Consider the following 27,911-nt stretch of genomic DNA (forward strand, 5'->3'; position numbering starts at 1 on the left):
AGGCCTTTATTCCAGGTGGGCAGAGACCCTCAGCGCCACCCGGCCCTGCCCACATGTACTCTCAGGTCAATACTTTCTCCATCAGTGACCCTTCCTTTGTAGTGAATAATATGAGATTTTGTGAGAGGGTAGTCATTTTCACATTCTGATCTTCCTTGACGAAGAATGAAATGAGAAGGTAGCTAATACAGAAATGTATAAATATGTTTAAAATATACAGTACAATACAAACACATCAAACTAAAATGAACAAGTATGTAACATCTATTGCACAACTGAGGTAAGAAGCCAGTACCAGTGTCACGTAGGTATTTCTCCAGGCCAGGCTACACCAGGGCTGCACAAAATACACAATACACAAATGATAGAAATACAGCGATATACATATGAAAAGAAACATAAAGATATGGTAGTACTCTGAGGCCTTCCACCTGACAGACAATTACATTTTTCCCATTTGAATTCTGTCCATCTTGAGGTCAGTAATTGTCAAGAGATTTTCAAAGCAATATTTAAGCCATTTGTTAACAGTCCAAAAAATATAATAGTAGTAATGCATTGGAGTTATATAGCGCCTTTCAAGTTTTAAATTATTATTATTCATTCACTCCACACTTGTGGTGGTATACTACTGTAGCCACAGCAGCCCCGGGGCAAACCGACAGAACCAAGGCTGCCAATCTACACTATCAGGTCCTCTGACCACCACCAACACTAACACACGCACCACATTCACACTGGGTAAGGGGAGTGGAAGTATCTTGCCTAAGCGCTCAACAACAGTTTTTACTAAAGCAAGTTTACCGAGCAAATTGTTACATTTGTCATCTGTTTATGATTGAGATCACGATAAATGATTAACAACAAACTGAAAAAAATGTATTTGTACTATTCAAACTACCATCAAGATTAGTTACAATTACAATTTAATGTTCCAAAGTATGGCCTTATCTACCTCATCTCTCTAGATCTATATCTATCTCCTTGGAGACAAGTTACAGATCAGAGGCAATAGCTAGAGGCTCATAATAAGAATGCATGTATTTTTGAGCATTAAAAACACCTATAACTGAATAAACGCAAGATAGATGTAGGCGTTAAAGTTGCACTTTTCTGCTTGTCTTCATGAACATATAGCTTTGCCTGAAATGTTCCACAGTATGGCATTTCAGGCAAAGATATAATATACATAAAGACAAGCAGAAACGTGCAAATTTAATTTAGAAAAGTGTTTGCTGGCACTATCCTGCTTTACAGTTGGTGCTCTCAATATGGCTGTTTATTTTAATATTTTCTGTAGCATATAACTGTGACAGGCCTTGTTATTTATTTTAATGTTCATTTCATGCAGCTCTGGAGTTGCTTAGGCTTCACCTCACAGAGACTAGACCACAAACACTAGAGGAAACAACAGGAGCTAGCCTCGGTTTAGCATTAGCCACGTTAGCATTAGCCGTCTGTGTGCAAAACAAAGCAATTCAAATCAGGAATACTGTCTGATTTTCAAAGAACATGTTTGATAAGAAGAACTGGAGAAAACTAAACAATACAGTAGGGGTGGGCCATACTGACAAAAACTACCCATGGATTCACTTGAGAAACATAATCAGATATTTTTTTACAATCCATCAGGTTTGTTAAACACCATTCACACAAGTAGTCTGACCCGAGAATATACCTGTATTTTGCCAGAACAGGGTCATACATGAATAAAGCCAGAACATATTTCCCTGCATTTGCATTTTTAGCCCCATTCACACATAGTTCCCTGTAATTTTCCAGAAGACTCAGCAGTGACCCCCGTTTGCACATGCCCCAGTCCCAGAACACTGCTGCATCACTTATACTGAATGAGCATGAAATGTTACCACTAGCATAATCAGGAAACCAAGAAATGGTACTGCCAAAATTCTGGATATAGTTGAGTTCTGGCTTTGTTCACACATGACCCTGTTCTGGAAAAATGCAGGAAAATTCCAGGGTCAGGCTGCATATGTGAATAGGGCTTTTGATCTGTCAAATTCCTAGATAAATCACTAAGAATACACAGGGAAGTGTTACGTGTGAATAAAGTTAGAAGTACCATTGCTTGGTTTCCTTGGTTACAAGCTTGGTTTCCTGGTTACACTATATGGTAACATTGCATTCTGGCATTTTGTACCTGGCATGTTTTTGGAATCTTTGTGTGAATGGGGCTTAAATGTCTTGGCTGAGGTTCAAGTATCACACAAAACATGAAAGGACTGTCAAATCCAGAAATTTCACTTGCTTATATTAATATTATATTTTGTTTTATTATAGACGATATACTCAGTGTCATAGTATATCTTTGAAACTATTCCGTTATTGATATATTGATGACCTCTATCACATAAACTTTAAACAATTCCATTAAAACATAAAAAAACCCACTTCCCTTCAGTTAATTTGTGTTTTGACGCATCTGTAAACAACCAGTGGTAATAATAACATGTCATGGCAAATTCTTGTTAAAACTAAACACATTTAAGCACAAAGAAATTAAATAAATATAACTGTTATTCCAAATGTACATACAATATGTGAGTGCCCTCTACAAAATCACAGTTTTAGTCAGAAAAATACAAAATGCTTCAATGTGTTGGAGTCTGGTTTCAGTAAATGTAATTAAAATGACTGGAGTAGTCGCTCTTTTGACCTATCAGATAACACCAGCTTGTGCTTGAGTCATACACAGTACCAGTATTTAAAGAGGTGGTATTGCACTTCTAATGGGTATTAAAACATAACACATCACATCAGGTTTGTAAAATTGTAGTGTATCATTTTGTATCATGCTTTTGTATATTTATGGAAAATTGCCGAGCAGGAGCATATTTGACGTAGGCTTGTGTGCAGAGCGTTCGACAGAATCATACTGCTAGCCATAAGGAGGGTTCAAAATAGGGCGAGAGAGATCGCTAGATTACTCAAACATGCATGGATGACATATAAAACCATTTTAGACATGTTTTTGATGATATAGCATGGTAGAAAGCTCCAAAAAGTTGATTTTGTATAATACCTCCTCTTTAAGTTAGTTGTATTAATATATTTCTAGATAGTTCAGATTTTCTTTAACTATTCCAAAAGTTAAGAAACTAAGTAAGACGGTCCCTTATAACAGATTCAGCCATCCAGCCTTACAGTAAGATTAGGCCATACATCAGGATTTTCACTGAGATTAGGTAAATGTTTATCATATCTCTGGTACATTTACTAGCTTTATATCGTGAGGTAACTAAAGCTATCTGTTTCATGTGAGAGGTCACACTTCACTGTGATTGGTTAAAACCACCTGTCATTCACCCAGAGCCTCAGAGGAGTCAGTGGGTGTGTCTGTGTTTGACCATAGAGCTGCATTAGACAGATAAGGATCACCATATTGCTGGGTTTCAGGTGACATCTCTACTTTTAATAGGCCTGTAATATTTAATAGGTGCAGGTAACATTATGTTTGCTATCATGCACATAAGTGATGTAAAATAGTAAATATAACAACCAAGTCATTATCGATCAGATCCAAAATTTGTGGATTTTTCTTTTTGGATATTTCTTATAAAAATACCAATTAATCAATCCATGGGTTTCAGAGTAATGAAAAATAGCAATTAACAATTCTAAAGAAAATATTTTTTGAATGGTGAAAAGTCCTCAAAATGGTGCCTATAAACAGGAAGTTGAAACCAATGAATGATCATAAATAATGATAAATCGTCAGTCGTCCAGGAGTGGTCCAAGTTTTTGAAATCAAGTTTCGACTCCCATCTAGAAGCCATTTTCTATTAGATGGATGGATTAATGAGGCTAGATAGTAAACAAAGCCGGGGCAGTTTCATTCTAAAACTCTTCCCTTTGCGCAAGACTTATTTAACTAAATAAGTTGAAAGTGGCTCCTGGATGGAGAAAACAACAACAACAACAACAATAGTGTGCCGATGACTAACTCTGAAACCTCAACAATGGAATATCCCAGGCAAAGCAATAATATTTTCATGAGACAAGTAGGTGACAGACCCAGAAATGTTACACAGTGCACCTTTCATTATTAAGCCTCTAGAAAATGGTGATGTCACCTGAAGCCCCGCCCACCTGCAGACACCTGTACATACTGAATACACTGTAAAAAGCAGTGGACCTGTTGTGTAGGATCCTAGCGTGACAGGAGTCCTACAGCTTATGGCCTCTCTCCTTTGGGCCTCTGAAGCAGGAAGCCCTCGGGGTAAGCAGTCGAGACGTTGGCGGAGACACAACACATGGGACATTTTATAATACAAGAGTTCTGAAGTCCCCAGACCAGTGTAGAGCAGCAGCTTCTGGAGAAACCCAGGAGAATGAGTAGACGACCCCCACCAAACTGTGAGTGTGGAGGGAGGGGAGGCGGGGCAGAGACAGCTCTGTGCCCCTCAGCCCCTCAGTCCTGGGTGGAGGGGCAGCAGGAGCAATCCTCCTTCACTGATCATCAGGCTTAGTTCAAAGTTCTCTAAAGTACAATATTTACCATTAGTGTTCATGATAAACATTGAGAGGACAGTGGACATGTCCTCTCAGGCGTTAGAAGAGGAAATATGTCCTCTCAGGAGTGTGATAAAGGGACATGTCCTCTTAAGCGTTGGACAGAGGTGCCATGTCCTCTCAGTCCTCTCAGCTGTGGGACAGAGGGGATATGTCCTCTCAGGCATGGGAAAGAGGAGACATGTCCTCTCATGCGTTGCACAGAGGGGACATGTCCTCTCAGGGGTTGTACAGGGGGGACAGGTCCTCTCAGGCATTGTACAGGGTGGACATGTCTTCTCAGCTGTGGGACGGGGGGGACATGTTCTCTCAGGCGTTGCCTAGAGGGGACATGTCCTCTCAGCCGTGGAACAAGAGGACATGTCCTGTCAGGCATTGCACGGGGGGACATGTCCTCTCACCCACGAAACAAGAGAACATGTCCTGTCAGCCACTGCACAGGGGGGACATGTCCTCGCAGTAGTGGGATGGGGGAACATGTACTCTCAGGTGTTACACAGAGGGGACATGTCCGCTCAGCAGTGGGATAGGGAACGTGTCCTCTCAGGCGTTGCACAGGAGGGAAATGTCCTCTCCGGTGTTGCACAGGGGGAACATGTCCTCTCAGTCATTGCACAGGAGAGACATGTCTTCTCAGCCGTTGAACAGGAGGCATAGGGTGACATGTCCTTAGCCTTTGGGGGACATGTCCTGTCAGGCGTGCGACAAAGCGACATGTCTTCAGACGTTGGGGACACCTCCTTTGACGTTGGGGGGACATGTCTTCAGGCATTGGACATCTCAGCCTTGCTCAGTGCGATGGCCAGCTCCAGGTCTTCTTGCTCCTGCTGCCTGAGTCTCTTGAGTCTCTCCCTCTCCGCTCGCTCACTCTCTCGTTTGGCCCACTCCAGCTGCTGCGCCTCGTTCCCAAACTAAACAAGAGAATCGGTCAGATGATATGGTAAAAAGATAGTGACATGATACTGTGCATGTATGTCTATGGTAAAATGGTCAGCAATTGTGATGATGATTGTGTATCAGGCATCATCCTGAGTGAACACCGTAGGCAGCTTTACACACATTTTAATCGTACGACTAAAGCAGACCCACTGCTCTATAACAGTGTGAGACTGGAACTACAACTTAACATGTTTAAATAGAAGATAAATTTGAAGTCTTACCTTGCCTTTCTCTGCTCCTGTCAAAACACAAAAAAACAAGTTATCCACCAAGGCACAAGGCACAGAGATCAAGTTTAAAGACCAATATGGGTGACTAATTATTTGAAATCAATAAACTTATCCACAACCCCCTTTCACGGCAAACCCCTAAGAGAGCTGTGCAGTTCCATCTTGTGCTGTGCCCCTTTTTACACTAAATAAAGCAAAACATATTTCCTTTAGGCAGGTGGTTAACCCAAACGACAGGTCTATGCTGGAGATTTAAAGCCCACTGCAGATACGCTAGAAAGTGCAAATAACAGCCAACTGACATATTGGTCTATCTCTAATTAAGTTGATTTCATTTGCATTGTGTTAAACTTAAAAAGCAGATAGAGAGGTTTACTTGTGGTGGAGGCTGGGGCAAAGGGGTCTTTGCCACTGAAGGGGTCCACTCCCTTTTTACTGTGGAAGGGGTCCACGGGTTCAGTGCCAAAGGGCTGGAATGGGTCGGTCCTGGACTCACTGCTCACGGGAGTGCTTTTACCTGAGGAGGAAGAGGAAGAAGAAGAGGAGGAGCAGAAGGAAGAAGAGGAAGGAGAAGATGAGGGAGGAGGAAGTGAAATAAAAAAAGGAAAACGGGGAGGGAGAGGTGGAAGAAAAGAAGAAGAAAGAGGAGGAGGAAGTAGAGGAAGTGGAAGAGGAGGAACAAGAGGAGGAGAAAGAGGAGGAAGAGGGAGGAGGGGGAAGAGTGAGGAGAAGGAAAAGGAAGAGGAGGAGCAAGAGGCATGGAACTCTGTCACATAAAGGACAAACATTTCCATTTACATCTACACATATTACACACGTTTTCTTAGTTTGTTCCAGTGGGCCATACCCTGAAACCCAACTCCAGATCTTGAGAAAGGTTTGGTTCTGGCCGGAGAACCCAGTTGGAGGAGTATGTAAGTAACCCGCAACTGTTTTTAGTTTTTTCCACGGTATTTCCCTCTGCTACCAGTAGGTGGCTTTGTAATGCCAGATCTCGGTATGTTTAAGTGTATGTAACTGCTGAAGGTAAAATAATCTAGAGCTTTATAAATATCCATTATTTTAATTTCTAAAAATGAAATGCCAAGCAAAGGTAATAACAATACAAATAGCGATTATACGTCTTATACGAGTAATGCATAATATTTGTTCTTTAAGATAATGTGGTAAGCCAGAGCTCCAGAGCAAAGTCCACTCAGGCACAGGGAGAAGTGCACTTGAGTCCAAGGGAACTTTGCATGTACTGTACAGGTGTCCTGTGTGCAGTGTCATGAGCTGTGAGCACTCACCACTGGGGGGCTTGGGCCTTGGGGGGACTCCTTTCTTTGGGGGTAGAGCTGGGGTGTCACTTTTTCTACTGAATGGATCTTCTGCAAATACTGACTAAAGAAAGACACAGAACATGACATAAGTGAAAAGCCGACTTTTAAAATGCATCTGTACTCATTCATGAGAAAAACATTTGAACATCAAATTGTAGTATTGTAGTATTCTATAGTCTAAACTGAGCTGGACAACAGGTTAAAATTCTATGGTGGGATTTGCTGTTTGACTGTCAGTCACTGTTGCAGATTTGTTGACCTGATTTATGGTTCATATCTCTGTAATTACTGGGCCTATCCACATGAAACAGAAAAATTCAATGTCTTCTCAGTAAAGATAACAGATAATCACAATAACTTCAGAAAGTGGTGCCATTATTCAGTCCTAAATACGTGATTGTTTCAGTTGAAAGGACATTAAACCATAGGATTAATATGACAAGTTTGTAGAGGCAATCCCAAACAAATATTAAGGTTCAACATTTCATTCAAAAACAGTGAATCTCCCATAGAATTGTATAGACCTCTGCCCACCATCTGAGATTATGACATAATGAAATTGTGGAATGTTAACGCAGCCTATCGGGTACCTTCTGGTAGTCTGGCAGCCAGCTGGCCCTGCCCTCAAACGGGTCTCTGGGTTTGGACATGTGGCTGAAGTCTGCAAAGCCCGCAGAGGTGTTAGTGCTGCTGAAGGAGCTGCTGCCAAACGGGTCCAAGGAGCCGAACAGGTCTGAATACAACACACGAGTCATCAGAAGTCATGGCCACAGTTACATTATATCAACTGCACTGAACTGCATGGGGCGTACCAGCTCCTTTAGACTTTGGGTTGCTTGAGGAGAAGGGGTCAGCGCTGGGGAAGTGACTGGTTTGTTGCTGTGAAGGACATAGTGAGATATGTAAAGGACATGTTCACTGTTCAGTCTGTTCATACACAAAGAAAACACGCTTAGTTTAGTTAGTAAAGGCGCCCTTTAAAGGTGTTACATTGGATCAGTATAGAGTGATTTGGAAATATGGATATTTTAATTTGAATTCAGGGTTTTTAAAAGCATTTTCCTGATAATAATCTACTTCAGGAATTGCCTCTGCTCAGGCTGAGCTACCTTAACTGGCTCCTCTCCACGTGGAAGAGCAGCTACTCTACTTCATGCTCCTCCCGTGTGACTGAGCTCCTCACCCTATCTCTAAGCGAGCCCCCAGCCACCCTACAGAGGAAAGTCACTGAGACTGTTTGTATTTGCCATCTTATGCTTTTGGTCATTACCCAAAGCTCATGACCATAGATGAGAATACGTATAATCCTGAGATCTCAAGCAAATCTGACCTAAAGAAGGGACTAGAGGTGAGGGTAGCAAAGTAGATTGAGCTGCAAATGGAGAGCCTTGCCTTTGGGCTCAGCTACTTCTTTACCACAGTAGTACGATACACACACACATATATGGCACCACTGCAAATGCTGTACTGATGAATATTATATTTTTTTTCAATTGCTGGGTTTCAGATGACATCGCAACATTTTATATGCCAATAATATCTAATATGGGGATCATACAGTGAGTTCTAGGGTCGAGTCACTGATAGAAATCATCATGTTTAACATATGAGAAATTTCTTTTTAGATTTTTCACAATACAGTTAATCTGAAGTATGACCTCTTCACAGTCTAGAATCTGAAACCCACCAATATATCCTCACTTCATCAAAGATCACTGGACAAACATGAACTTCCTGGGCACAGGTGTCCAAAAGCAGTTAAAAAGCTTCTGCATTATATGTGAGTGTATATGTGAGGGGGATGTAGCGTACCTTGGATGGCAGTGTGGCACTTTTGTTAAAAGGGTCTGCTGCAGAGAAGGGGTCCTTTGTGGTCTTCTTAAAGAAATCTTCTGAGGATGATTTGAATGGGTCTGTCTCTTTAAATGGGTCTCCTCCAAAAGGATCTGAGCAGCACAAAACAGTCACAGATACTTAGCGAAGCTAGGCTTCAGCTGATAAAACATGTAAAGTATGAATTAGTTGTTATACTTACTCTGACAACAACGTATAAACAGATAAGAGGGATAGTTACATTACTACTTGACAATTATGTTTGTGTAACAGCGCTCTCATTTGAGTAAAAGTTTTGGTTGCTCTTCTCTCTGTGACCAAGTTGTGTTACTTGCACAGTACCTTCAGATACAATTTTCATTTTAAGACCTATCCTTTGAAAAAACATGTGCATTATTTGCTATGTCCTTCCAATTACATAAACTTCAAATTATAAATCAGATTTTGCGTCCAGTTACTTTTACAATTACTCTTACTAGTAGTAGTTTTCCCCAATACTTTGTATTTCTATGTGACTAAGAGTATTTTGAAATAAGTCTTACTTGGTTACAATATCTTTGCTACCCACCTCTGCTTACAAGAGAAGGTTTTTCTGGTGTGTTGTGAAGTTCTTGCAGTAGCGAGCAAAATAGTGTATATATATATATATATATATATATATATATATATATATATATATATATATATGGGAAGTAGAGTAAAAATGTAGCCTATTGCATCTTAGGTGTGTTACTAGCTGTGGAGGTCCCTAACACAGCATATATACCTGCAGGTCCTGTGGGCAGCTTTGCAAAGGGATCAGTTTGGAAAGGGTCACCTTTAGGAGCAAAGAGCAAAGGAAGAGAAAACCAACAGCGAGAAAAGAGAAGACAGTCACAAGCAAAAAGCAAAAGGATCAGGTTTTAAGACACTACAGCACGTCATGCAATCATGTTTAAAGACAATACAACACATCATCCAGTCAGGTTTAAAGTGCATACGACTACTAATTTTCCTAAAACATTTGCGAAAAAATCTTAGCCTAGTTTTTTCTATATATTTTTTTGTTAAAGTTTGTCATTTTCTCTCTGGTTGGACACAGGCAGCAGATGTGAAATACATAGATGCATAGATGCGATTCCATAAGTGTCACTTAGTAGCAACCATACAGTAAACAATGGCCCAAACTTTACATCTTCATTGTGTTTTTAAAAATGCCTTAAAAAAAAAAAAAAAAAAAAAAAAGGTATTCCATTTCTAATTACGTATTTTTGTACTTTTTTCCACAAACAACTGATGCTATGATAAATATTTACCACAGGTACTGTCCCATCAAACTAAGTACTACCGGTACTTAGAAAAACCACCACTAGTACATCATCGAATCATGTTGCAATCAAACATAATGCTGGTCAGTAGAATTATGCAGCAGGATTTTGCACAGTGAAGTTACCCTTGAACGGGTCGCTTTTGAAGGGGTCCTCAGAGTGGAAGGGGTCACAGTGCAGCTCCTGAGGCTGGCTAGGGAATACCGGTGGGGGCTGACTGGGGAACACTGATGCCTTCACTTTGAATGGATCCTCCACCTGGACACACATGCACACAGACACACATACTTGTTATATTTAAGATACACTTCATTGTCCCCGTAACGAAATTTGTCCTCTGCATTTGACTCATCCTTCAATGCTGCAGAAAAATCTGGACAGCCTGGAAGATTGGGAAATTCAAATATTAATCTACATTCAAAGCCTTGAATTAGTGGGCCCTGACAATAACAAATGCCTAGGAGCTAAAAGGTATGATTTGAACAGTTTGGAAGAAGCCACATTTTATCACTAACCGGAAATGAGGCAGTGCCTCCGGCAGTACTTCCGGCAGCTCAGGACAATGGACAGAGACGGTTTGATTTGCAAACCTTGATTTCCAAGGGGTTTCAGTAATTCTGAGTTTAAGAGTTAACTTCTTAATTTGTGGGAAGGAATTGGCTAAAGCTTGAATATGAATTACATGTTGTGGGAAATCATAATTCAAGGCCACAATTTAGAATCTTTTTTACGCAGGTCATCAGGTGGGCTCCACACACATTATGAAACTGATAAATAATTTTAAAAAGAAAAGTTTTAAGTTTTAGTCTCTCAAATAAAATACAAAATTGATTTAAACAACACAGTTTCAGAGTCTGTGATCAATATGAGCATCCACGGTCCCGTTTAGACTCAAATCATGTTCTGGTGCATCCAAATGAAATCTTGGCACACCAGTGTAGTCAACTAAAATTATTAGTCTGGAGCAATGTATAAATGCGTACAGTTACATATACACTTCTAAAATTACTGTCACTGTGCTATTGTCACATTCAATTACAAGGCATCATCAGAGGATTAAAACTGAAAAAGCCAATTCTTAGAAAATATACCTAAAAGTACTACCTGGGTGGGTCTGGGTGCCGTAAATCCCCCGTTCTCCCGGTCACTGAACGTCTCACCCATGTCTGCCAGATTGGTCATGCTGCCCCCGTGGGTGCCATTCAGGGTGCTGTTGAACTGCTCGATGCTCCGGGACACCTCCTGCTGGCTGTCCTGAATCTGGCACAGCTTACTACGAGCCTGGGAGTCAGACGGCACAGTCAGAAAAGGCCCAAGGAAGTCATGGGGAAAGCTAAGAAGGATTTAACATTTCTACTACAAATGTCAAGCATACATGATATTTTGTTTAATTTCCACATGTTTAAAAATCGTTTAATCTCTGCTGCTGTCTGTGCCTCCCCTCCTATCCTAGAGGCACTGACCAATCAGCAAGCCAAAAGCCTAAAATATGATTGTGGATTTTACATGCAAAGAAAGTTGGGTGTATGGGGTGTATCAGAATTCAATGAATAAATATGATAATACCCTGACTATTAGCCAAGTCAATACTGACTGAATCAAAGTGAGTACCTGGTTGATCTAGTGGTGAATACCTACTGGAGAATGTGAGTACCTGGTTGAACTCGTACAGGGTACCTACTGGAGGGTTTAAGTACCTAATGGTGAGTACATACTGAGGGTGTGTACCTGGTTGATCACATGAGGAGTACCTGCTGAAGGCTGTGAGTACCTTGTTGGTCACGAGGAGTACCTGCTGGAGGCTGTGAGTACCTGGAGGCTGTGAGTACCTGGTTGATCTCGTCCTGTGTGGCTTTTAGGGACTTGATGATGGTTTCCAGTTGGATCTTGCCCGCGTTGAGGCTCTGCTCCAGTTGGCTCTCCTCCTGCTGCAGCCTGCCCAGGTCCGCCTTGGCCCGACTCAGCTCCTCCTCCTGACTGTGGAGGTCGGACTCCTGAGAGTGGATCTGGCTCTGCAGGCTGGAGATCTGAGCGCACAACAAACATAAAAAAACAGTACGTTATATCAAACCTAACCTATTGTTTTTGTCGTATTTGCTGTGTTAATGAATGAAAGGACAAGATTGCGGATACAAGTGGTCAAAATGAGTTTCCTCCGCAAGGTGGCTGAGCACTCCCTTAGAGACAGGGTGTGGGGCTTGGTCACACACAAGGAGCTCGGAGTAGAGTCGCTGCTCCTCCTAGTAGGGACTAGGAGGAGCAGCGAATCCTAGACTTACACTACTGCAAGGGCCTGATAGAAAATGGATGGATAATTAACATTCTGATCACTCCTACAGGAGATGGATTCAACTGAAGGTCTACAAATGCATTTCCAAATCTCAAGTGTTCACAGACACAGATGACTAATGTCATTGAAATAGCTTCAAAATTTTGCTGATAAATCTTTTGCACTCTTTCAAGATCTCATATATATTTACATGCTCAGAGAGAGGAGGAAATTTGATAAAGAGCCTCATAAGCTTCCATTAGATATGACTTATATTTATTAAACTTTCATCAAAATTACAGCTTCAGGTTAGGTTCCTGGTATCAGTATCATTAGTGAGGCTACTGTCTTGTATGCCAGCAGAGCAGCATAATATCTCACCATGTGCGACTCCTCCTGGCACTTGATGCGGACCTCGTTAAGCATGTCCTCCAGCTTGTTTTTCTGTTGGTCCATCTCTTCCAACCGCTCCTGCGCCTCCTGCTTCTGTGCCTCTAGCTCCTGCAGGGTGGCCGTCTCCCTGTCCAAGTCACTCTGCATGTCCTGAGAAGGCATGAGATATGACAGGGGATGTGAGAAGGGACATGAGACATGAAAGGGGATATGAGATGGGATGTCAGACATGAGACGGGACATGAAAGAGGACGTGAGAGGGTACATAAGACATGAGAGGGGACGTGAGAGGGGACATTAGGAGAAACATGAGAGGGGGCATGAGACATGAGAGGGAACATGAGATATGAGAGAGGACATGAGAGGAGACATGAGAGGGGACATGAGACATGAGAGGGAACATGAGATATGAGCGGGGACAAGAGAGGAGACATGAGAATGGGTATAAGAGGAGACATGAGAGGACACATAAGAGGGGACATGAGATATGAGAGGGGACATGAGAGGAGACATGAGAGGGGATATAAGACATGAGAGGGGGTATGAGAGGAAACTAATAAGTGTCCCATTTTATTTGAATCTACACCAGGTTAAACTAGTCCAAACTACATTATGAATTCTGCATTTCACTCCATGTAAATACTATTATTTGCTATACATCTTAGTAAGATATTTGCTTTTGATTTAAATGTTCTCATTGGTAACAGTGAAATTGAGATTGTGTGTTGACTCTTATAATGAACCTGGTGATAAAGCTACAGAGTCTAGGCGAATAAAGACTTATCTACTTGACAGGAGTACAGGGCGACAGGACCCAGACAGGTGCACACCTGGACCTCGGTGGTCTTGTGCCTGATGGACTCCTCAGTCTCTCTGATGTCCTGCTCCAGAGTGTACTTCTCCCTAGCAATGAGATAATTGTTCTACAGTTAGTTGATATTTAAAAGCAAAACTATTGCACAGTAAATGAAATTCACTTCCTTTACTCACCTGTCTGCTACCATTAGGCCGCTCACGATAATTACAATATGAACTTATCATTCAATATATAAAGCTGGAACAATGTATTTTGGGGCACAAAATGTATTGTGTGCACAATTTCTTTGTACAAGTGGAATATTTGGTTATTTTTGTTCTGAGCTGCAAAGGGTTGAAAAAGTAACTTCTGTGGCTAATTATTGCTTTCTGTTATTTATTTGTTGCAGCTCAGGTCACTTAATGCTACAGTCTATTTAAAAATGGTTTACAAGGATTATATTGTCTTGTTTTTGTATCAGTGGCATAAAGTACTTTCAATATCATCGTTTGTCATAGTATATCTCTGTAGCGATATACTGTACTTCAGAACTTCTCACCTCATCTGTCAGGAACTATAACCCAACCCTCTCTCCACACTTCTGTTGGAGAAGTCTGTTTCTAGAATCACTCCTCCGTTAATAAACCCAGTCCTTTCAATTGTTTGCTAACACAACCCTGTCCTTTACCTGTCTGCTAATATAATCCTGTTCTTTCACCTGTCTAATGATGACGTTCTCACCTCTGGAGCTGTGCGATCTCCTGACTCAAGTCGTCCAGCTCTTTGATGCCGGTGAACTCTCCTGACCCCACAGAGCTGGAGCTGTCCTGTAGGCACATACAAAGCAAGCAGAGTGAAGGAAGGGGCTAACAGTGAGGGCTAACAATCAGAATCAGCAGGAGGAAGCCCTCTTCTAGGCCAAATAATAGTCAGGTTTGTGGAGATGCAAGCCTGCTCACAGTAAGGAACAACATGCTTTTTTGTGCATTTTTGGCTAAAAAGTTACATACTGTAACGCTAAATATTGTGATTGTGATCACATTTGCAATATAACTTTAGGATCCTGTTTAGAGCGCACATTGTAAACAATTCCAGGAGTATTAACCTCTGAGAGAAGACTGAAATACGAACTGCTAAACTTATACAAAAATCACACGCAGAACATTCAAGTTTTAAATAAAACATACTGGATATTTTATTGTGTACTGGACATTCTATTACCTAAATAATTGCAGTCTGATAATTGCACATATTTAAATTGTGATTTTGGTTTGATTTTGGTATTATGCAACCATAACCATATTCACAAAACATTGTAGGGTCTATTTTACAATACTCAACCTCTCTGTGAAAGTGAGTTTGAATCTTTGTTGGATCTTGCTTGAGGAATGAGGAATCATTTGTAATTGTTGACAACTGACAATCACATTTAATGTAAAAAAGGGTTAAAAAGTAATCTTTTGATCTTGGTTTTAAGTTGAAGATGTTTCAGATGCCTGACAATCTTTATCCTTTCAATTCACAGGCAAATTCTTAACTCTGTAAAACCTGTCCAACAAAATAGACTAAAGGATAAGTGTATTAAGGCCAATTCAAAACTGAGGAATATAAACAAGAAATGGATGAAAAGAGGAGAGACTAAAAAGCATCCTTGGTGGCAGGATTGAGCATATGACCTTCTTCTTACCCTCCTCATGTCAGACCGAGCTACCATGTCAGATCCTGCTGGGGCCATGTATCCTGCCATACCCTGCACACAAAAAGATCAAAATATAACATCATAATTTCAGATGAAGTGAGTGGCCTATATAACTCCATCCATTTACTCCCAGACTTCGCTCACCCCAGACATGTCCACCAGCTCCTCCGAGGCGTCCAGGGGCATCCGGAACAGATGCTCAAACCACCTCAACTGGCTCATCACATGGAGGAGCAGTGGCTCTACTCTAAGCTTCCTCTGTGTGACCAAGCTCTTCACCCTATCGCCACTTGTATCTACGATCTCATCCTTTTGGTGATTACCAAAAGCTCATGACCATAGGTAAGGGTAGGAACGTAGATTGATCGGTAAATCGAGAACTTTGCGTTTCGACTCAGCTCCTTCTTTGCCACGACAATCCAATACACGGCCACATCACGGCAGACACTGCACCGATCCAACTGTCAATCTTACACTCCATCCTTCCCTCACTCATGGATAAGACTTCGAGATACTTGAACTACTACACTTGAGGCAAGGACTCTCCACCCACCCAGAGAGGGCAAGCCACCTTTTTCCAGTCGAGAACCATGGCCTCAAATTTGGAGGAGCTGATTCCCATCCCTGCCACTTCTCAATGAAGCCATCAGAACAACATCATCTGCAAACAGCAGAGATGAGATCCTGTGGTCCACGAACCAGACATCCCCGAGCCCATGGCTACGCCAAGAAATTCTGTCCATAAATACAATGAAACAAAGGGCAGCCCTGGCAGAGTCCAATCCCATGCACTGGGAACAGGTCTGACTTACTGTCGGCAATGCAAACACAGCTTCTCCCAAAAAGCACCACAAGGGACACGGACCAATGCCTTCTCCAGATCCACAAAACACATATGGACTGGTTGGGCAAACTCCCATGAACCCTTGAGCACCTGATGGAGAGTATAGCTGATCCAGTGTTCCACGACCGGGATAAAAAAACACACTGCTCCTCCTGAATCTGAGGTTCGACTACCGGTCAGATTCTCCTCTCCACTACTCTGGAATAGACCTTACTGAGAAGGCTGAGGAGTGTGATTCCCCTGTAGTTGGAACTCACCCTCTCTGGTCCCCCTTCTAGAGGGACCCCAACCCCGTTCTGCCAGTCCAGCGGTACTCCTCCCGATCGCAACTCAATGTTGCAGAGACGTGTCAGCCAAGACAACCCCACAACATCCAGAGACTTCAGACACTCGGGATGGATCTCATATACCCCTGGAGCCTTGCCATCAAGGAGCTTTCCAACCACCTCGGTGACCTCAGCCAGGGTGATGGATGAGTCCGTCTCTGCTTCTTCCTCAGAAGACATGGCAGTGGGATTGAGGAGATCCTCAAAATATTCCTTCCACTGTATGACAACATCCCCAGTCGAGGTCAGCAGTTCTCCACCCGCACTATAAACTGTGTTGGTGAAGCACTGCTTCCCTCTCCTAAGGCATCAGATGAATTGCCAGAATCTCTTTGAGATCAACCAATAGTCCTCCTCTATGGCCTTCCCAAACTCCTCCCAACCCCGTTTTTGCCTCTGCAACTGTACAAGCTACAGCTGACAGCTACAAGCAGGCACATCGACTATGGAGGCGGAGAACATGGTCCACTTGGAATCCATGTCCCCAGCCTCCCCTGGGATCTGAGAGAAGCTCTCCCGGAGGTGTGAGTTGAAAACTCTGCTGACAGAGGGCTCCGCCAGATGTTCCCAACAGACACTAAGCTTGGGTCTGCCAGGTCTGTACGGCTTCCTCATCTGCCAGCTGATCCAACTCACCACCAGGTGGAGATCGGTTGACAGCTCAGCCCCCCCCATCCACATATCCAAGACGCATGGCTGGGGGTCAGATGACACAACAACAAAGCCAATCATCAACCTCCGACCTAGGATGTCCTGGTGTCACGTGCACTGATGGACACCCTTGTGCTTGAACATGGTGTTCGTTATAGACAAACTGTGACTAACACAGAAGTCCATTAACAGAACACCACTCGGGTTCAGATCGGGAAGGCTGTTCTTCATGATCACTCCCGTCTCTGGTCTCTGCCATTGCTTATATAACTATATGGCAATTAACTGTTGTTGAAACAAATATACAAACAAAAAATCCACAAATATGGAACGTTATCATTTGTCTGGGAATGGCTCCGAAAACTTGCTATATTAAACTTATGGTTTAAAGGAATGTAGAAGGAATGTAGAATTTGTATGTAAAATTTCATAAACATTACCTATCTACCTACGTACCCCGCATATGAGACATGTTCAAATTGCTTTTATTGATAACAATGTTGCTTATACAGCACATTAAAATATTGTGCAATTATTTTATCTTTTAGAAACTCACTTGGTCTTGTAACTAAAACTTATTTGATTTGGTAGTCAAACACGGTGTTAGGAAAACCTTTCATGTAAACCCTATTGTTCCCTTTTGTTTGTTAATCTTGTTAAGATGTGTTTGTACTGTATTTGAATATAGATGCAATCAGACCAAACAGTTGGCTTTCCAATATCTCTCCTTTGAAGTGTATCACACCCTGTATTGATTTAACTCTACATATTACAGCCTAAGGTGAACTAGCTCATGAATGCCACCAAGAGCTTGTCTGGCCACACCTCAGTAGGAGTTGTCACATTGTCACTTTGAAATGTATGATCATCTCAGAGTATATAAACTTAGTGATTTTTATCATATGATCTGACTTTGGGGGAATGCTGTTGGTTCTTCTGCTGGACCTATTTCTTGCAAGAAATACATTTTTCGTCTTTGCTTCAACATTAATCAGTGCCTACAAACGGAGTCTTTTTCCACAACATTGCTTCATTCTTAATTACAAAACATTGGACATGAAGATGATGATAATCTTTACTAGTGCAGCATCTGTGTGATTAGAATGGTACTATATGCCTCTAATACAATGCTCTGTTCTTATATACATTCTGTCTGTCAATTTCAGAATTAGACAAAAAAAAGTTGCAGTATCTGCATGTTGTGTGAAAATCTTCAGTAGAACAACGGAAAACTACAGTATCTACATTTGAATTTGTCAGATAGAACATTGCGAACTGCAGTTACTGCACTTTTCCTTTGTATCACTGAAGAATTTGTAGTTACTGCAAATGTCACATCAAGATTTCTCAAAAATGAGACAGATGGGTGATATGGCGGCAAAATACGCAGTTACTGCGCTTTCCCCTTGTAGGACAGCATAGTAAACCAGAGGTAGACTTACAGGCACTGGGGTCCCCCTCTCGGATGGGGGAATCATATCTGCACTCAGTGTCTGGGGAGGGTCCAGGCCTTTGCTCACTTTTTGCTGAATCAGGTGCATGGCCAAAGAAAACTGCTCACGGGTCAGCTTCCCCATCTGCCTGGTGTCTGCCAAGGCCCTGTGGACACATAATTACAACAAAGTTGCAGTCTGCTAAGACTGGGGACCTGTATGACTCCATGGAGATAGACGGTTAAAAACAGTGGTAGTGGAACATTCTTTATTGAGAAAGGTCACGGTTGTACAATTCTTTGGAATGTTCCAGGCAAAGTAAGAACATCTCCGTCTGTATGTAATAATAAAGTGTTTTATTGTCCAAAAAACAGAAGTGCGTGTTAGCATGCTATTTGTTTGCTTTAGAGTCACTGCAAAACTCCGCTCTGGCTTCAGAGTGACAGAGTGAAAAGTGCTTATAAACTAATTACACTGAATATTTAAGATGCCCAAAAAGCATAAAGTGAGTGAGGAATAACTTTAGACCAATGCAAACTATTTAAAATGAGCTTTTGAGTTTTTCATGTTTTTAAGAACAGAAAGAATAGAAGCACTGATTCTTACGAATGTGTGACATGAACAGTAGATATAGCTTGTCTCTTCTTACCATATATGTGCAAGGACATTCTGTGAGAGTCCCGACTGCATGAAGATGTCCTTGACCTCCAGCCCACTCACAAAGCCATCCATGTCTGCATCCGTCTTCAGGAAAATGTCATCATAACGACCGCGCTCCGACACAGGCACCACCCAGTTCACTGTCTGCTGAGAAAAGACCGGAGAAGAAGGCATGGTAACGTATTTTATTTTATTTCTGTTATATTGTTTTTACACATTTAGCATTCTCAAATGCTAAATGTGAACTGTGGGTTCAACAAAATCAAACAGCCCAGGATTCTCTGAGATACAAAATTCTTAAAACTATAATTGACTGTAATTCATTATTTTAATATACAAAGGGATTACTATGGGTGCTCCTGAGACATTGCTATAGAAAGTTTTTTCTCTATTATGGTTTAATAAGTAGAAATACCACAGGGGCTGAGTGGCTTGCACTCTGACCTCACAGCAAGAAGGTTCCAGTTTGATTTAACTAACTGAACATTCAAAGAGACAACCCTAGTTTTAAAGGGGAACTTAACACTTTTGCTACTAAACTGTTTATATTCTGTTTTAATAGCATTATCTACTGTCCCTAGTCCTTCTTGGCAAATTCAGTGCAAAATATGTAAATTTGCAAGTGTGAGTGTGTCCTGACTCCAGTGACCACTGCAATTTCAAGTACTATGTGACATCACACAGGACAGCCCCGATTAAAACCAGGTGTTTGTAATCAGAAACACCTGGTTTTAATCAGGGGTGTCCTGTGTGATGCCAGCGGTGGAGTTTGAAGTGCAGGTACTCATTAGACCAATCACACTGTTTCTCATATTCCCCACACCTCCTCCCCCCTTACTTTCCCTTTAGTCTTCCAGGTACTGCCTAGTTTAACAGCTCTAATTGAAATATGGTTGTGGGTGGAGATTGGGTGTTTAGCCCCTCTTTAACTGTGTAATACCTGGGCAGACTTGAGCGAGTGCTTGGGGGACAAGCTGCCTGTGCTGTTGAGGGAAGTCATGCTGCCATGAGACGGGGTCGACCTCAGCGAGTCTTTGGGGGGCGGGGGACTGGCTGGCAGACCAGGTACACCAGGTACACCAGGCAGTGTCCCGGACAAAGACACCAGGCTCTTCTTCCTCTTGGACGGAGGGACCAGTGATGGGGGCAGCACCGATGGGACAGGCTCCTTCTCGAGGGCACGGTAAACCAGATACATGGCCTGGAAATCACAGGAGAGTATGTACATTTAAAATAATATAACACGACTAAACAAGGACTAAACTAGGACTAAACCAGGACTACACCAGGGCTAAAACAGGGCTAGGACTAAACCGGGACTGAACAAACATCATTGGTAGAGTGATCAGATCCACTGATTCACCCATAGGTTGGCAGTGCAATTGTTTTTACACTAGGTCTATTTCACTACTTAGGAAATAGACCAAGACTAAACCAAGCCTATACTAGGACGAGCCTATACTAGGACGAAACCAGACTAAACTGGACTTAACCAAATATAAATAAAGTCTAAGCAGATGTAAACAGGTTTAAATTGTAAGAACAAAATGGTCCCAAAGCAAGCATATCAAAAACAGATCTATGCCAGGTCTAACCCAGGAATAAACACACTCTAAACCAGGTTAAACCAAGACAAATCCAGAGTAAACTTGGCCCTATAATACTCCGCTGGATCTCGGCGGTAACCCTTTACCGGTGCTATGACACTTTATCACTTCCTATTGGAGTAGGACACATGCCCCAAGCCCCTTCTGAGAACAAACTAAAAAATGACTAAATAAATTATATAATAAATCATGTCTAAACCAGATGAGCCCAAAGGGGAACAAAACATGAATAAATGGTCCAGCCAAAAAGACTCCCCACATGTTTGAACTCACAGTGCATCACTCACCACTGCAAACTCATCCCTGTCCAGGTGGCCATCTTTGTCAATATCGCTGAGATCCCACACCTAAAAAATAGAAAATATTTTGCACCAGCATCTTTAGTTTTAATGTCCTTTAGTAAATGGCAATGCAGTAACTATACTGTACAGTGCAGTACAGTACAATGAGGTTATATGAACCATCTTTGTAGCACACACACAGACATGATGCGTTGGCCCTACCTTGCCAAGGATGTCCAGAGGCAACTTGGAGTTGATGAGCACAGGTTTGACCTTGTCTCCAGACAGGAGTCCGTTCACCGGAGCCAGACTCTCGAAAATACCGTCAAACTTACTCCTTTCCTCGGCCTGGATACAGGCACACACACACACAATGCTTTGATATTTATAATGATGGAATATTTATATATACTTTAATACTGGGGCTCTGTTATGGTTTCACTGCTAGGCTAAGAAAATAGAGGAAATACTACAGACTACAGAGTGGCTGGCAGTGAAGAAGTCATATTAAGCAAAATCGGCTTGAATACACTTTTTCCTCATCATTCCTCATTATTACCTACCCACTATCCCCGCCCACAGCTCTGAACTTACTTCCAATTCTTTGGACATTTTAGATCATACATAAATGTTCAAAATGTTGCATACCCTTTTTTGTAAGATAACAAACATGCCAATAATAAAATCTGTTGCTAGAGCAGAATTCTATGCAATTTTTTAACTGAGAAAGTCAACGGACCTGTTTCTAGTATAAAGCCATTAAATAAAAGTCATATGAGCTATATGAGTGTCTTACCCTAACTGCCCAGTGCTGCTCTCCACCGCCTGAAGCCACGCTGCCCAGAGATGGGCTGCTGCTGTCCTTCTGTATGAGACATAGAGAGAGAGCACTCACACAGCTTGGGACATCCAGGGACACCCAGAGACACCCAGAGGCACCCACATACACCAGAAACAGAGCACTCAGACACCCAGGGATACCTAGAGAAACCCAGAGACACCCAGAGACACCCAGACACACCTAGACACAGAGTGCTCAGATACCCAGTCACACCCAGAAAAACCCAGAGACACAGCACTCAGACACCCAGAGACAGCTCACTCAAACACCCAGAGACAGCACTCAGAGACAGATCACTCAGACACCCAGAAACACTCAAACGCAGAGCTCTCAAGACACCCAGACAGAGCACTCAGACACCCAGAGACAGAGCATTCAGATACCCAGAGACGGATCACTCACACCCAGAGACACCCAGAGACAGAGCACTAAGATACCCAGGGACAGATCAATTAGACACCCAGATACACTCAGGTATACAGCTCTCAGACACCCAGAGACAGCCAGAGGCACCCAGAGAAGCCAGACACATCCAGATCACTGAGATATCCAGAGAAAGAGCACTTAGATACTCCGAGACACCAGAGAGTCCCAGAAATACCAGTGACATCCAAAAACAGAGCACACAGATACCCAAAGACAGGGCACTCAGACACCCAGAGACACACAGAGACAGAGCACTCAGACACCCAGAGACAACCAGAACACTGAGATAGAAAATGTAATGGAAACGCAACAATTTGGAGTTTTAAGATTATAAATGAGTAGATGTTTGATACAATATGATTAATTAGCAAAACATGTTTAATAAAATACAAAACTGTATCTACATCATCAATCAAAATAGTACAACATTATTTTATGATAACACTGAATAGAAGGACAAATCATACTCACAAATTTGGGTGGTGGGACAGTAAGGCTCAGGCTGGACAGCGCCACCTCCTGGCCGCTCTGCGCACAGGCCACCAGGCGTAGAGCCACATAGAAGCCCTAAGGAGACGGGAGAAGGTCAACACTGTTACTCTGAGGAATACACTATTTGAAACTAAAGATGAATAGATCTCTAACCCCATTGCCTTATAAGTATTCGCCCGCTCCTACTGTAGACACTTTCACTGCACTGTGTTTCAGTCCAGCACCAAACTGTGTGTGAATGTTGAAGATACTCCAAAATGTGCACCCTGAGTTGTCTGATTTGGTCATTACAGCCTGAACAAACTTGCAGAAATTGCACTATTTGGAGAGTCTATGTGTTGGGTGAACTCAAAAAAATAAAAATAAGTTCATCAAGCACAACATTGTTTACTCCATAAGTAGCTATAAGGTCCCACTAACCACTAGAGGCACCCCTAAAGCTATACTATCTATTTTTATAAGATTGAAACATAAGCAGTGGGTTTATATAGGTTTAACTGAGTCAAGTGTCTACTATATTTCATTCTCAATTTTTTATTGAGGTTATGATTGTATGGTGTTGGACACCCCTGCCCTACACAGCCCTACAATGGAATTGTTAAGTGTGTTCTGTATTGTTCAAATACATCAGTGAGATAAGAACATAAGGAGTTAAACAGCTTAAATTAACAACAGTTGTTTTGTTTGTTGACATAAAATCATCTGTCAAAACTGTCACACTTATAACGTTGTTGCTGTTAAATGACAGTGATCCCTTTTTAACATGTGATAGGTTGTTGCTAAACATCAAGGACATTGTCTATGTCCATGTTTGCAATTACCTGGAGGATGCACCTTAGACCCAGAAGCAAGAAATAGCTGTGTCACATCGTCATGTAACAATATATAATTTAGGACTCCAGCTTCATTATCGTTTGTAAAATTAATGTTCTTGAATCTAATTTTTGGTGTCCTCACTAAGCTAGACCCAGCCTGATTAAACATTGTGATGACTTTGAGCTCAGTATCGCATACCTGTTTGTCCAGATAGCCTTTTCCATCGGGGTCAGCCAAGTCCCAAATCTGAGCACAAACAAAGACCAAACATGCATACGCAGAAAAAAGGCCATCATGAATACGCAGAACTGATCACCCATACAGTTCAGTCAATCAGTAGCACATACCTTTCCCAGTGTGGTGTCAGGCAGGCCAGATTTCTTTAGAAACAGAGCCGCTTCAGTGGGCCCCACCCTGCCCGTGTTCCCTGGGTCCACCTGAAAAAAGCCAGGTCAAGTCAGGTCATCTTAGGTAAAAACTATTGAAATTTGGGAAAAATACCTATTTACCTATTGTTTATTGTCAATGCATTTTGTAATTTTTTGTGATAAACATAAGCAACAAAAAACAATGACGAAAGAGGTCAGTCATGAATTTGAGCTTTTTAAAGATACCCTGGTCCACTTTAATGTGTAAAAATAATAATAACTTTACTTTTACTGATTTGTTTTCTACAAATTACAGAAAATGGCTAGGTCACAAAATGTTTTAAACAACACATTATGCATTCTTGTGGCTTTAATTATCTTTTAAACATGCTTTGGGTCAGCTTGGAATAAGTATTTCACATGTTCTAACTTAAAATAATGTCTGCGTACTTGATATACTACACCTCTGTTCACCTCAATTTAAGCATGTAGGTGCAGGAGGTTCCTCTGCTGTCACCAACAGGAATTAACCATTTTAAACTATACAAATGAAGCCCTTATTCTCTGTGAATGCTATGTATCATGAGTTAATTGTGAGCACAATTTGACCACATAATGAGTCTGGTGATGCTTTGTGGGCTTAAAAACTCCACAAGAGAAGTCCGGAGCTTTAACTGTGGCGCAACAAAACTGGCCAAATGCAAACTGAGCATTTTAGTCTGCTCAGAGAAGACGACTTTAGATTAATGGATTAATGAAACAAGCCTAAAACAAAATACATTTAGGGGTGCACTGTATATTGCAAAAATATCAATATCACAATATTGACTCAATAATTGATATCGCAAGAAAATACAAATAACAACACAAAGTTCTCCATTTTACAGAAATTTACATTTTTTTTAAGTAAAATGTATGAAAAGACAGATATTTACTCATGATTTTCATACATTAAACTTGGGTTATTCTTGGTTTTGTCTTTGTTAAGTTTTTATTTTGATGATGAAAGAATGGCATGTGCATTTTTTGTTTTAATTTTAGTTACTGAACATTGCATCTTTTTCTCATATTATGGAGCCATAATTTACAATTCCAGGTTATGTGGCATAATAATAATGTGTTCTTTAAAACTCAGACACGATTTGAACAGCTCTTGAATTTTAAACATGCCTCACCTGTCTGTAGAAACTCTCGAAGAGGGGGCTTCCACTGGACAGCTGTAAACAGAGGAGCATCAGCAGGTTAAGAGCTACTGAGGAACTGTGTGAGGAGAACCACAGTCTGACTCTAAGTGCTCTACATGTCTGCGGGCCCACCATCACGTGTCCGGCAGACTTTAGATTATGATAGATTTTGTGATTATTCAGGTCTTAATATAACCACAAGAACTAAAAAATAATAGTTGCTTTGTGAGAACATTTAAAAGCAAGATTTAATTTCAATTTTTTTGTCTCTTTTATGCCACATCACATTGGCTTTAGAAATGTGCAATAAACCATTCTGAATGACAAAGTAATGACTAGTGTTGTCACGATACTAAAATTTCAAACTCAGTTTCAATAAGGAATAGATTCAATACTCAATACAGATTCTGATACCATGATAATAATAAAAACACATTGGATAAAAAACAGTTTGGACAATTTAATAGGATATTCCATTTACTTTACTACTACTACTACTTTATTTTATATTAACATGTCATTTCATATCTGTGTAATGCCTAAGTCGACCAGATAGGTTCCGTAGTGGTCCATAAACTAGTCTATGTGGCTTACACTTGTTTTGATACAGCTCAAGATCATTCTAAACCTATCCAGGAAAGGTTAATTTCTGTCCTGTGAATGTGACTTTTTAGTATCAATACCTGCTCAAATGAGTTGTTTTGATTAGTATCCCATTTTTGATCATTTCACACCCTATCATCCACTAGAAAAATGATGCATTAAGAAATAAAAATAAGATGGTGCAGTGTTAATAATTGTGATGACTCTTTCAGTAATTATGACACATTTATAGCACAGGACAAATTTAACTACAGTACTATTCATGAGCAATAACAGTCATGAAACAAGCTGGTTACAGTTTGACAGCCTAACTCACATGATGTGATCCTGTGTCCCTCTGGAGACATTTGAGGGACACCACCTCAAAGCACAACACGTGACCTCTCCACTGTGCCTAACCTTGCTGCGTTTATTTCTGCAGCAAAGATCCATCCTTGTGGGCTCATCTGACCTACACACAGTTAGTGACCTACACTCAAACTATTGTGTTAATGCTTTCCTGTATTTTTTGGATGCAAAATCACTAAAACTCCACTAGCGATGCTGCGTTTAGCATTTGAGTCAGCTCTGTGTGGAAAGGCTGGTGAATGAATGGCCGTACCCAGCATCCAAAAAGGAACAATGCAGGACAAGATTAGGTCTAAATCTGGTCTAAACGATGCCTAAACTAAGATGTAGACTATGTTATAATCCACATCTAAGGATCAAATCAGACTAATGTTAGGTCCAGCTACTGTAAACCAGGTCTAGAGTCAATCTGGATATTCTAGCATAGATAGATTGAACTCAACTAGGAATAAACTACAACTGCAGCAATGATATAGGTCAAAAGGCGTATTAAATCAGTGCAGATCCAAGTCTTCACCAGGACTTGTGTTTGGGTTTGGCAACAGTACAGCTAGCGGGTATATCTCCACTGCGCTCTGCTTTATCCACCTCTTCTTCAATCACAGAGCTAGCTTAGCCGCCGTTAGCTGAAAACTAAGCACCCGGTTACCTCTGAGGGCATTTTAATTCCGTCCTCTTAAATACATAAAACTCTTGGACATGTAGGCACAATCTGACATACAGTATTTTTTGGTGATAAGTAGAGGAAGGACATGCAGTAGTTGAATGCCGTAGATAGGAGTGCTAGCGTGCAGGGGCGCAGGGCATTAGGCTGGATAACGGTTCTGCGCAGGCCCGGCTCATGGATCTGCTTTGTCCTCCCTCTGAAATAGATGCTTTTTTCATATCAAAGAGTAAAACACGGACAATGAGAGAAAGCAAACTCCAGGTCTACAGTGCGGTTTAAAGCAGGGGTCACGAGGGGAAGGCTGAGGGAAAGGTACCTGAGTGAGTGATGTGAGCGCTGCCATGTTTGTGCTGTCCCTCCGCGGAGCCGCTCCCACAGGCTGACAAACCAAAGCCCCGGCGCCCCGGAGCAAGGCGCACGGACGCTCTACGCACGGCCGTTACGAGACTTCCCCGGGCCTGGGTGCAGAAGAGAGTTGGGGGGTCTGGAGGTTGTTTTGCGAAACTAGGAGGACCATGTTTAAAGGGACAGTATGTTTGCTATTGATTTTAAATTGACTCTTGTGAGCTTTAAGTCATGTTAAAGAATGTTATCACACAATCCAGGGCCGGTCCAGCCTATAAGCAGCTGCATAGGGCCCTAAGGCCACCAGAGGGCCCCCAAGAATCCAGACATTTGTATTGAAAATAACTTAACATGTAAAGTTATACTAGGAACAGTGCTCAGGTGTTTACAGCAGCCTAAATATCCCTCTATAAAGATTACATTAGTTTTTTTGTTTTTTGTTTCATATATATATAGTAGCAAAATATCTGCTGCCTATGTTTATTTTATCTATGTGTGTACACCCCGAGGTGCGCTGAAGCCGCTGAGGTACTTTTGAATGGCTGTTTTACAAGTTAGATTATAACATTTCAGTTTTTAGTCATATAAATAGAAACACAACTGGACAAGCTGATGAGAGCATGGTCATAATGTTGTCAAATGCAAGTCACCAATAGCTGAGCCCAAGTACATCGACTGCCTAGGGGCCCAGAGACACA

The 27,911-nt window shown here is 41.6% G+C and overlaps 1 protein-coding gene across 1 annotated transcript; it reads right to left on the reverse strand.

Moving 5' to 3' along the window:
• On the reverse strand, positions 1–27,233 carry LOC117394027 (epidermal growth factor receptor substrate 15-like 1). The gene is made up of 26 exons (XM_033992039.2): positions 27,185–27,233; positions 25,242–25,283; positions 24,046–24,135; positions 23,897–23,944; positions 22,862–22,957; positions 21,920–21,988; positions 21,346–21,471; positions 21,130–21,189; positions 20,176–20,436; positions 19,225–19,382; positions 18,585–18,741; positions 15,310–15,372; positions 14,364–14,449; positions 13,657–13,729; positions 12,815–12,976; positions 11,994–12,191; positions 11,269–11,445; positions 10,290–10,422; positions 9,624–9,674; positions 8,837–8,970; positions 7,837–7,903; positions 7,615–7,757; positions 6,992–7,085; positions 6,079–6,219; positions 5,694–5,710; positions 1–5,444 (listed from the first exon to the last, which is right to left on the reverse strand). The coding sequence occupies exons 1-26, from the start codon at positions 27,209–27,211 to the stop codon at positions 5,298–5,300; spliced, it is 2,820 nt and encodes a 939-aa protein (XP_033847930.1). The 5' UTR covers positions 27,212–27,233; the 3' UTR covers positions 1–5,297.
• Positions 27,234–27,911: the final 678 nt, after the last annotated feature.

The sequence above is a fragment of the Periophthalmus magnuspinnatus genome, chromosome 4 (genome assembly GCF_009829125.3).
Source record: "Periophthalmus magnuspinnatus isolate fPerMag1 chromosome 4, fPerMag1.2.pri, whole genome shotgun sequence".
Taxonomy (NCBI): Eukaryota; Metazoa; Chordata; class Actinopteri; order Gobiiformes; family Gobiidae; genus Periophthalmus; species Periophthalmus magnuspinnatus.